Source organism: Pichia membranifaciens, assembly GCF_001661235.1.
Source record: "Pichia membranifaciens NRRL Y-2026 unplaced genomic scaffold PICMEscaffold_4, whole genome shotgun sequence".
NCBI classification, from domain to species: Eukaryota; Fungi; Ascomycota; class Pichiomycetes; order Pichiales; family Pichiaceae; genus Pichia; species Pichia membranifaciens.
This window is the reverse complement of record NW_017566985.1, coordinates 360,326-371,584: the sequence shown is the minus strand read 5'-3', so window position 1 is coordinate 371,584 and position 11,259 is coordinate 360,326. Positions and strand designations below refer to the sequence as shown.

Genomic DNA, 11,259 nt, shown 5'->3' with positions numbered 1-11,259 from the left:
GGCTGGCTAAACGACAATTGTCTGGAGCTGTCAAGAACAATGTTCCTCGAAGAAAGAAAAAAACTGTTGAATGCAGATAAGCGGACCCGATTTCCCGATCCGGAAGCTCTGTGCGTCTCCGAAAAGTCTCACCATTTTTTACGGTGCACGGGTGTTAATATATGTGTTGCTTTGAGTCACGTGATCATGCTAATGACACGCTGGCGAGTTTTGGCAGCGGAATTGATAACAAGGCCGGCCTTCTGTAAAGATGATGATGATGATGATTAAAGACGATGCCAAAGAAGAACAAAAGCACGCATCTGTTCTCCCCATCAGAAAGAAAGCAACCGGCTTGGACCACCGCATTCAGTCTGGAGCAGAAGATAAGGAACACTACATTGCAATGTCTTCACTCACTACTTTGCCAGGCTCAAGTGGTAAACTTCTTAGAAGAATTCGTACGTATTAGCTGCTGGTTTTTTCTCTTGGCGACATTCTTGAACATGCCCGGAAAAGTGTGCAGATTACTAACATTTAGAAAACGACCGCAAAATTGCGTTTTCGTTGTAATTCAGACCGTGCATGCCGCCCTACGTTAGATGAGCCCAACATTGCCTTGAATTTAGAGATTTGTGATTTGGTTAACTCGAAACAGGCGTCCCTCCCTCGTGAAGCATGTATTGCGGTAGCGAAACTCATCAATTCGAGAGATCCTCAGGTCTCCGAGTTGGCATTGACCTTATTAGACTACTTGGTCAAAAACTGTGGCTATCCGGTGCATCTACAGATCTCGAGAAAGGAGTTTTTGAATGAGCTGGTCAAACGGTTCCCTGAAAGACCTCCTCCAGCATACTCGAGAGTCCAGAGATTGATCTTGGGCACCCTGGCTGAGTGGGTGCAAACGTTGTGCAAAACTTCAAGATACAAGGACGATTTGACCTACATCAAGGATATGTACAGGCTTTTGAGAAGCAAGGGTTACGACTTCCCAGCTGTTAAAAGAGAAGACGCAGCCGTTTTGAACCCAAGTGACAATTTGAAATCTATTGAAGAGCTTCAAAGAGAGGAGAGGATCGCTCAAAGTGCTAAGTTGCAGGAATTGATTAGAAGAGGTAGACCTCAAGACTTGAAAGAAGCTAACGACTTGATGAAGATCATGTCTGGTTTCAAAGAGGACGAAGCGTTGGAAGAAACAAAACAAAAGGTCTATGATGATTTGGAAAAATTGAACAGGAAAATTGACCTCCTAGATGAAATGTTGAATAACGCTTCCAACAGTGGTAAGCTTAACAAAAATGATGACACTTTACAGGATTTAATATCGACGGTCAAAGTCGCCCAACCAAGGGTCCAAAAAATTATTCAAGAAGAGGAAGGCTCTGGAGACGTTGCCAAGCTCTTGCTACTGAATGACAAGATCAATTCCAGTTTGATAAAAATTGCAAAATTGCAAGGTGAAGATATCAGTAACATCTCGGGCCCTGCCAGTAGAGCTCCACAGTCAATAAATTTGATTGATTTCGATGATGACGAGCCAGAATCACAAGCTGGAAATTCCTCTGAAGCAGCGCCAAACACTAATGATGCAATCAATGACTTGCTAGGTGATTTAGGTGGGTTGTCGTTCGATAACTCGAGTAGTAACAATGCTAACTCTCAATTCGGCGTCGGTGCAATTAACCTCCTGGGTACCCCAGAACCCCAAGGTGCTTCAAAACCACTCTCAAATCTAGATATACTTTCTGGTTTTAACACTCCCCAGCAACAGCAGCCACAACAGAAAAGTCAATTCCCCCTTGTTGCTGCTTCACACTCTTCAACTACATCTGTTTCAACCCCAACTCAGCTCGACCCATTTGGGTTCGATTTCGGCTCTATGCCTGCACCTGTCTCCACATCAACGCTTGTCTTATTCAGCGATGAAAGAATTACCGTTGAATACACTGTTTCTAAAAAGCAACCGGCTTTTGAAGCCACATTTTTTGTGTCTAATAACACTCCAAACCAATTGTCAAACCTTCAGTTATCTCTAGCTGTTACAAAAAGCTTTGAATTATCCCTGAACCCTCCTTCCTCCAATGCGCTAGGTCCTAACTCTAAAAAAGGGATTAAACAAAACGTAACTGTTAAAAGCAGAAGCGGTGAAAGCTTTAACTCACTCAAGTTCAAATATAAACTAGCTTACCTCAGTAATGGTTCACCAGTTGAGGATTCAGGAGTTGCATCTATATCTTTCTAAGTTTTACTCGCTTGATATACAGTTTACTTTTCTCAAAATAGTATTTGTTCACCTTCACTGTTTACTAATTTAATGTACTCAAAATGCGTACAGTTCCCATCACAAAATGTTTTTTTAGAGCTCATATATTTGAATTGACAAAATAAATCATTGTGTAACTGATGTATATGTACAAAAAAAAATGAAATTACATAAAAAAAACATAACTATCTTTGCTTCCCGTCATTACTATTTGTTTCACCACCTGTCAGGCCGAACAGCTCGTCAATCTTACTCAAATCTGGAAAGTCAGAATCATTCAGATTCAAGTTGATGTCTTCAAAAGATTTATTCTCAATTCCAGTGCTGTTTCCAGGGGTGCCAACATCATTACCCGATTGTGGATAGTAGCTCATTATGTTTGAGGCCAAAGAAGAGCCAGGTTGAGGAGAAAACCTGGTGGTGATGGAAGATGTGTTCATCCTACCGTTACCATCTGCTTTTTGAGCGATTGGTCCACTTTGACCTTGAGACAGCGGTTGAGCCTGCGCTTGCGCTTGGGCCTGAGCCTGGGCTTGCGCTTGTGCTTGTGCTTGGGCATGTGCTTGTGCTTGTGCTTGCGCTTGCGCTTGGGCTTGCGCTTGGGCTTGTGCTTGGGCTTGCGCTTGGGCTTGTGCTTGTGCTTGTGCTTGTGCTTGTGCTTGGGCTTGGGCTTGGGCTTGTGCTTGTGCTTGTGCTTGGGCATGTGCTTGGGCTTGGGCCTGGGCTTGGGCTTGTGCTTGTGCTTGTGCTTGTGCTTGTGCTTGTAGCTGTGCTTGTAGTTGTATTTGTGCTTGTAGTTGTGCCTGATTTTGTGGTTGGAACTGTGCTTGTGCCTGTGTCTGTGCTTGTGCTTGTGCTTGCATCTGTAATCTCCGTTGATGCTCAATCTGTCTCTGACGGATCAGTATCAAATGTTTCCGTTGCTGCTCATTGAGTTTGGGGTTTTTTATCAGCATATTAAGCTGCTCTAACGTTAACGAATTTGTACTTTTCTTTTCTCCTGAAGATGAGCTAGCTGCATTTCGTATTTGGGGTGAGACAGAGCCTTGGCTCATTTGAAGTGGCATTGTCGGATTCATATTGCCATTAGCAGCCGCATTCGCTGCAAGGTTTGATTGTTGCTTTTCAAATTGTAGTTGCTTTGCTTGCTGGAGTTTAGCAATATAAGAACTTGCCAGTTTAGTCACTTGACTTTTCTCCAAGTTCGGATTTTGCATTTGAATCTGGTTAACAATTGCAGATATCTCAGCATGTGACAAAGCGAATTTTGGCTTCACTGGCTTCTTGATCCCATTTTGTGATAATGGTATTTTGGCGGAAGGAGAAGGTGAGACGCTTGAGCCAGTTTTGGCAATTTGCAAGACTTGCTCTGGAGTTGGTACTGGAGACGGCTGTGATCCCGGTCTCATATTCGAAAGGTGGTTTTGTGGTGATGACGCCAAAGATTGAGGAAAAGAATTAACCTTCGCAACTCTTTGAGACTGTGCCATCTGTGATATAGAGGCGTTAGAAGATGATGATACCGGAGATTGGTAAGAAGCGCTCTGGGACGATGTTTGTGGCTGTAATTGGTGAGATTGTTGTTGTTGTTGCTGCTGCTGCTGTTGTTGTTGTTGTTGTTGTTGTTGCTGTTGTTGTTGTTGCATGGACTTTTGACGTTGAGCCAACTGTCGCTGTCTTTGAATTTGCAAAAATTTCTGCACTTGCTCAGGGGTAAATTGGGTACCATTAGGAGTTGTAGGCCGTTGAATATTTGCTGGAAGGCCCATATTTTGAGTAGTCATTCTATGCTGCATCGAGGCTTGTTGTACAGCTGCAGAAGTACCGTTCATTTTGGAATCCAGTCTCTTGGCATCAGGTGGTAGTTGTCTGTTCGTCGTCTGGCCTCTAATTCTCTGGTAAGCAGCATTCCGACTTTGCTGTGCATAGTTTTCTTGCAACGCTCTATCTCTGTCGTTCTTCAACTTTGAAAGCTCCTCTGGGGTTGGAGTATCATTCTTCTTTATATCAGGATTAACTTTACGAGGCTGTGGAGTTGGCTTTTGTTGGGATTCCCGTTTCTTCATCAACTTCCGCATTGCATCGAACAACGAAGCCCATCTGAGTCTTCTGTTTCCTCTTTGAATGGAGTCTATACCCACACCTAGTGGAGATATCCTCCTCTTTGTGGTGGCTTGAACTTGGTGAGCAGACTCCAACCATTCTTTGGCAGCTAGGGCATTCATTCCCCTCATATCAGTGAACTGGAATTTATCATTTAACTGGATATATCTTTCAAAACATTGCCATGGGGTCCTTCTCTCAATGTTGGATGTATAGCTTCTAGTAGGCTTTGCAGATAAATGTGCAGAAATCACATCCCAGTTGAAAGAAAATTCAGAAACATATTTGATCAAATATTTATCGTCCTGGGGCAACCAGATAGTAGGAATTCTGATGTTCAACTGCTGTATTGGGGGTGGCTTTGGTGGTTTGAGAATATTTATTCGCCTGTATGGGCCGAAAAGACCATTTTGGCATCTGAATGATCTCTTTTCATTGTCTTCAATTTTCCGAAACAATATCTTCTCATATTCAGCTTCCTCATCTACAGGAGGTAACATTTCAGACACATGGCCGTACAATTCTTTTTCAATCAGATGATCTGCTTCCTTTTCGCTAAACGGGGCATAGAATGATAGATTGTTGATAACTGCCTTTTCGGTTATAGAAAACTGATTATAGTTGGCATAAACCTTGAAGGGAGTATACCGATCGGCAACATGTTGCTCATACTCTGAATACGTGAACTCTGGTAATTTCTTGTTAGGAAACACTTCTTCAACATCATCAACATCCATCTGATCAGTATCAGTATGTCCGTTAGTTAAATTATCAATATTGTCACTCCTACTTTCATCTTCGGCTGCTTGTGTAATCATATCCGAATTTTCGTCGGCATTATTTTCTGACTCAATTTCCATACTTCCCTCCTCATCTTTTTTGCTGGATGAATTTTCATCTTCTACCTGCTCTTGTCCATTCTTGGTTTTCGCTCCGCTTTTCTTGACGTCATCTTCATTTGTTATATCCTCTACTCTCTCTTTCAAGGCATTTTCTTCGTCACTTCCATCTGCTCCGCTCTCATTATTCACGGCTAACGATTCATCTTCGTTTAAAAATATAATTTCTGCTCTTTTAACACAACACACTTTACCATAGGTCCAATAATCTTGAACAGCTTGAGCTAAATAGATACATTGAGCCAGTTTGAACCTTCTCTCCTCCCTAAAATCTGTTGCTAGCCATTTTGCTTCTGAGACGGCGTTATCCCAATGAGTTTTCTTACCAAACTTCAAAAAGGGATCAATTATTTTCCTTGGTTGTCTCAAAGACCAGCTGTTTTTTCTTTTCAATTCTTCAATACGAGAATGTAGCACTGCAACTTTTCCTTCAACTAGGGATGTTTCAAAAGCATCTGTTGTCAAGGTCTTGTGAGCCCTCAATAATAGCTTTTGCAACTGAAGGGTCTGCTGGTGGTAATAAAGTTCCGTTAGTGAGCGTGCCTCAGCGACTTTATGTGGTTTTCTTTCGGGCATTAAAGCAATCATTAACTTTTTGATATCAACTTCTCTGTACTGAAGATCACGATTGGAGTGTTCATCAGCACGCTTAGGCGGGCATTCAACAGAATATTGAGCAATCAGTGATGAAAGGGTGATCTCATTTGGATTAGTTAAAATCTTGTGTTGAATATTTTCGGTATCTACAACCGCTTCCACTGGTGTCTCCTCCTGTTGTTCATTTTGCTCACCTTGGACAATTACCTGTTCTTTGATTGTACATTCAGTAAAATCTTGGGATTCGCCAAAAGAAGTGTTTTCTGTAGCAGGCTGTCCAGCAGTTGTTGCTTGATTTATTACCTTTTCTTGCGCATCATTGGATTCGGAGAGCTCTTGCTGTTTTCGCATCTTCTGTTGTTGATTTTGGTTAAGATCTTGGCCTTTCTGTAGCTTTTCCTTTTCCGGAATTATTTCATTTTCTTTACCTGGACTTACAGTAGCGTTAAAGTTCTCACTCATTGTCTCACTTATTTTGTTGTGTTCAGATTCTACAGTATTGGAAACGGAATCGTGTTCTACAGGACCTCCACTCGATTTCTTGCCTTGGGTAATTTTAGAACTGGTCACTTCGAAATCAGTCTGTTGTGCAGACTCTGATGGGTCGACAGATGATGGTTTCTTGTCTTCATCGCTATCATGGCTGAAAGTGTTGGAAATCGCGTTATTTTTATTATTATCAACAGCTAAATCACCTTTCTTAAGCATGGCCTCATTGATGATATCAGCCTTATCATCAGATTTAGCTTGAGGTGTTGGAGTATCATCTTTGATTACTATGTTATTGGCAACGGTGCGAGGTGACGGTAGTTTCTGCGCTGGTTGAATCGAGAGTGGTGATGGAGATTTAGATTTGGAGCCTCTTTCATTTGTTAAAGACGAGCTCACTACTGCAGTTACATGCTGATGATGAGCATCGGCATCTATTATAGGCGTTGAATGATTGGAGCTGGAGCTATCGTTATCGATAATTCTGGACGAGCTTTCAACTTTTTGGATTTTCTTCGGAGGCTCTAAAGACTGACTGTTTGATCTTGAGGAAGCAGGGGATTTTCGCTGGATTTGGTCTTGCTGATGTTGCTGTTGCTGGGGTGACAGGGATTTTCTGAAAATTTTCTCCTTGGAGAGAAACGATATGTCAAAAATATGGCCATTCTCAAGATCGTTCTTTTCAAGGAAAGCCATGAGCTTATCTTCTATATGTTGAACATGATCTCCTGAGATGGGAACAAACGGAAGTCTGGCTACACAGTAAAGCTCAGACAGCTTACGCTTTCGATCTTTTATTATCTGTGAGCATTCTTGTTTCCTCTTTTCTATTGACTCTAGTCGTATTCTATCCATTGAGTATGAGTGTGTATTCTGGGTATTTGATGAAGCGGGGGCTGCTGGCTCCTTTGTACCGTTCTGGTTTGGTGATGAGGCCGCCATGTTTAGCCAGGCAGTTTATATGGAGTTCTAGAGTGCTAGAACAACTGCACTTGATGGACGTGGGTGGTTCAAGAAGAGGACTTCGTATGGAGAAGGTGGCAGGATGTACAAGTACCCAAATCCTCACAGCTCTATACTCCAAACTAAACCTTCTGCAATCAAGACAGTATGCGGTGCTATAGGTGGACCCACGTTACGGTAAAGAGAAGTGCTCCTCGGTTGTTTGTTTCCTGAGTGTTGTCTTGGGCTGTTGAACAGATAGAAGTTGTTGCTGGCAGAGAGGAAGCAGTGAGAGTGAGAGACAAGAAAAAAAAACAATAGGGGCTTTGTATTACGTAAGTTGTAAGAAAATAATATTATAGTAACAGTTGTAGTTAGCATTTACTATACAATCTGCACACACGTCCTACTTGTTGAGAACTACGAGGCATTGACGTCTCAACTGCCGAGATCGGGTGTATCTGGTGACGGAATCCCCGTGTTGCGGATGGTTCCAGTAGTTGTCGCAATAAGTCCAGCCCTTCTGGTCTGGGACCCAGCTTTTGTCTAGCCAGATCCATTTCGTGTTCTCATAGTTTTTCAGTTTCGGGAAGCAGAAGTCATCTAGACTGCCCAAGTACTGCTTCAAGTCAAGCGTGCAGTAGGGGGAGCGTTCAAAAAACATCATCCTCTTGCACCAGCCCAACCCAACCCACCTTCGTTCGTTTTCTAGAAGATGGAACTCGATGACCTTGGTGTTCCTATCGATCGAGTTTTTCGTGTTCAAGTTTAGTAACGTCACCTCCAGCTCGTTGTCTGCGACGGAGTAGTTCTCGCCTGTAAACAACCCCAGAAGCCTTTTCACGGGCTTCAGCCGAAAGAGAAGCCGTCGGAGCGCAATGAACCACGTGGAATAGTACGTGAACACGAAGAGACTTGTGCAGACCATCCAGACCTTGTAGGAGATGTAGTTTTTCATGAGGTAGACGTAGAACGGGGTCAGCAGACAAAGATTGACGAAAAGGCGCCTGAAGTCTTTCGACGGAGCGTTGATTCTCGACACAAAGCTCGCTCTCATGTTGAAGTTATCCAGCGTGTCGACAATCTCCTCCAGAGTAGGCGGCGTCATGAAGTAGGCTGTGTCAACAAAGCTGGTTTTCACGAACCAGTTCGTGCAGCAGTACGCGAGCACGATAAACGTCGGGAGCACGATGATGATGTAGTTGTTCCAGTGGAGCACCGACAAGATGTAAATGAACATAAGGACAAAGTTGCGGTAGTACGACTCCGTCGTCCATGTCACAAACGAAAGTACCCGGTTCGCAGCGATCAGAAACGGGTAGATGGAGTGCAATGCGGCGATCACCTGCGGAGGTGTATCCTGCAACAATGCATTCGGATGGGTGTCTGCGGAGGGCACGAATTCGGCATGCACAAGATTGTTCTTCATGGCAGCACCAGATGCATCTTCTGTCTTGTATGGCTCTCTTTAAAACACGTCTCTCCTTCGGGAAGTGCTACACCGCTCTGGTGCCTGCTGTCTTTTCGACAGGGAACACATAAATGGGGAAATAAATCAACTCTCCGTCACGTCTCGGTCGCTCCGAGAGGGGGTGGGGGAATTTGATAAGACGTGGCCGGACCTGCTCGTGTGCAGTTCTCGGCGTCGAAGCACCCTTCTGCTCCGTCTTTGCTCTCCATATTTTCTGTATGTCTGCACAGTATGCTGTTGCCACTGCCTTTCTGTGAGCCTTCCAGAGTTGTGCCGGTTCTCTTCCCTCCCTTTTCCTATGCTATACTCTACCTACCCGGTCGTCAGAGTGGTGGCAATGTAATATTACGTAAGCGAAAGGCGTGTGCGGATACCTCGTTCTAGGAGACGGCTCCCGGCCAGAGACGCTGAAGTTTGCCTTCTTGGTCCCGCTGTCCGGGCTTGCTAGCTGCTGCTGTGGGGTCCGAGACGCAGCAAAGCAAGACAGAGCCACAGTGCGTATATACAAAACACCATGTCAGCAGAAGAAGCAAAAAAACAGGACACAGCTGTCCCTGAGCAGCAGAAACAGGACGAGTTCATCAAGAAGTTGGAAGAGGACGACGAGTTCGAGGACTTCCCTGAGGACGACTGGGAGGAGCCCCAGAACACAGACGGCAAGCATGATCTCTGGGAAGAGAGCTGGGAGGACCACGACGACTACAAGGACAATTTCATTCAAAGACTACGGTACGTATACAGCGGCGCCAGCCGACCTCATGCTGACAGACTGCGAAGCTGAACCGAATACTAACATCACATAACTTTTTTTGCCTTCCTTCTTTTCGTGCAGTTCTGAGTTGCAGAATAATTCTTCTACGGGCTCAGCATGATTGCTGCCGTGGTAGGGGGGCTACCGGCCGCCACAGAGCCCTCTCGTATAGTCCTTCTACTTCCTGTGTATTATAGTATAGATAATAATGCGTATCCTCGGATCACAAAGCCTTCTGGTGTAGGGGTGTGGTGCGCTCTTCGTGCTTTTGCCTGGGGCAAAAAGGCGGTGAAACGGCCAGAGCCTTCTCTCTCCATGTTCCGGGCACTTGTAAGTACGAGTGGCAAACGAAAGACGAAGAAGAGTCCAGCAGAAGAAATAACGCCCTCTACAAGCTCACAGCTAGACAAAATGGCCACGCTAGAAGACTTGGAAAACAATCAGGACCTACAGATTGACCAGGAGATCTTGAGCTCCTCCACGACAGATATCAAAAATAGGACAAAGCTACTAGATAACGAGATCAAGATCTTCAGGTCAGAGTTCCTCAGGCTACAGCACGACAAGACCGTAAGTTTGCAAAAGATCAAAGACAATAAGGAGAAGATCAAGAATAACAAACAATTGCCTTACCTTGTGGGAAATGTCGTTGAGTTGCTAGACATTGACGCAGAGGAGAACGCCACCAACGAGGGTGCCAACATTGATCTCGACTCGACGAGAGTGGGGAAGTCGGCAGTGATAAAAACGTCTACGAGACAGACGGTGTTTTTGCCGTTGATCGGCTTGGTTGAGCCAGAGAAATTGAAGCCAGGAGACCTCATTGGTGTGAACAAAGACTCGTACTTGATACTCGACACCTTGCCTGCGGAGTATGACTCCAGGGTGAAGGCCATGGAGGTCGATGAAAAACCAACGGAGTCCTACGCCGACATAGGTGGTTTGGACAAGCAAGTGGAAGAATTGGTTGAAGCCGTCGTCTTGCCTATGCAGCAGGCCGAAAAGTTTAAGAACTTGGGTATCAAACCACCAAAGGGTGCGCTAATGTACGGGCCCCCAGGTACTGGTAAAACCTTGTTGGCCAGAGCGTGTGCTGCACAGTCCAATGCGACGTTCTTGAAGTTGGCTGCTCCGCAGTTGGTGCAAATGTTCATTGGTGACGGTGCAAAGCTGGTTCGTGACGCCTTCGAGTTGGCAAAGGAGAAGGCCCCAACCATCATCTTCATTGACGAGTTGGATGCAATTGGTACCAAGAGATTTGACTCAGACAAGTCGGGTGATAGAGAAGTGCAGAGAACCATGTTGGAGTTGCTAAACCAGTTGGACGGTTTCGGATCGGACGACAGAGTCAAAGTCTTGGCCGCAACCAACAGAGTCGATGTCTTGGATCCGGCATTGTTAAGATCCGGCAGATTGGACAGAAAGATTGAATTTCTATTGCCATCCGAAGAGTCTCGAGCTCAGATTTTGCAGATTCATGCTAGAAAGATGACGGTTGACTCAAGTGTAAACTGGAAGGAATTGGCCAGGTCTACGGACGAGTTCAATGGTGCACAGTTGAAGGCAGTCACCGTGGAAGCCGGTATGATTGCTTTGAGAAATGGCCAATCCTCGGTCAAGCATGAGGACTTTGTAGAAGGTATCGGCGAAGTCCAAGCAAGAAAGACAAAATCTGTTTCTTTCTACGCTTGATTTTGTCTTGTCAACCATGAACAGAGCAAACTCTTTATACAGGTTATCATAATATAATTCTAATGTCACACGT

General features: G+C 44.6%; 4 protein-coding genes across 4 annotated transcripts; 2 read left to right on the top strand and 2 right to left on the bottom strand.

Moving 5' to 3' along the window:
• Nucleotides 1–302: 302 nt before the first annotated feature.
• PICMEDRAFT_16962 (hypothetical protein) lies at nt 303–2,639 on the top strand. Its single transcript, XM_019161410.1, has 2 exons — nt 303–440; nt 558–2,639. Exons 1-2 carry the CDS (start codon nt 386–388, stop codon nt 2,219–2,221), a joined length of 1,719 nt encoding a protein of 572 aa, XP_019016783.1. The 5' UTR covers nt 303–385; the 3' UTR covers nt 2,222–2,639.
• Nucleotides 2,640–2,678: 39 nt separating this feature from the next.
• On the bottom strand, nt 2,679–7,492 carry PICMEDRAFT_68489 (hypothetical protein; the record flags this gene model as incomplete). The annotated part of the gene is made up of 2 exons (XM_019163506.1): nt 3,065–7,492; nt 2,679–2,961 (listed from the first exon to the last, which is right to left on the bottom strand). The coding sequence occupies exons 1-2, from the start codon at nt 7,270–7,272 to the stop codon at nt 2,679–2,681; spliced, it is 4,491 nt and encodes a 1,496-aa protein (XP_019016782.1). The 5' UTR covers nt 7,273–7,492.
• Nucleotides 7,493–7,592: 100 nt separating this feature from the next.
• PICMEDRAFT_16959 (hypothetical protein) lies at nt 7,593–9,061 on the bottom strand. The gene has a single exon (XM_019161409.1). It carries the CDS (start codon nt 8,699–8,701, stop codon nt 7,679–7,681), a length of 1,023 nt encoding a protein of 340 aa, XP_019016781.1. The 5' UTR covers nt 8,702–9,061; the 3' UTR covers nt 7,593–7,678.
• Nucleotides 9,062–9,257: 196 nt separating this feature from the next.
• On the top strand, nt 9,258–11,186 carry PICMEDRAFT_73181 (hypothetical protein; the record flags this gene model as incomplete). The annotated part of the gene is made up of 2 exons (XM_019164407.1): nt 9,258–9,472; nt 9,860–11,186. 2 exons carry the CDS (start codon nt 9,258–9,260, stop codon nt 11,184–11,186), a joined length of 1,542 nt encoding a protein of 513 aa, XP_019016780.1.
• Nucleotides 11,187–11,259: the final 73 nt, after the last annotated feature.

What these genes read in the sequence shown, in the direction of transcription:
- PICMEDRAFT_16962 (XM_019161410.1), top strand. Translation starts at nt 386, where the DNA reads ATGTCTTCACTCACTACTTTGCCAGGCTCAAGTGGTAAACTTCTTAGA. An exon ending in TAAACTTCTTAGAAGAATTC is followed by an intron (nt 441 to 557) that starts GTACGTATTAGC and finishes GTTGTAATTCAG; the next exon opens with ACCGTGCATGCCGCCCTACG.
- PICMEDRAFT_16959 (XM_019161409.1), bottom strand. Translation starts at nt 8,701, where the DNA reads ATGAAGAACAATCTTGTGCATGCCGAATTCGTGCCCTCCGCAGACACC.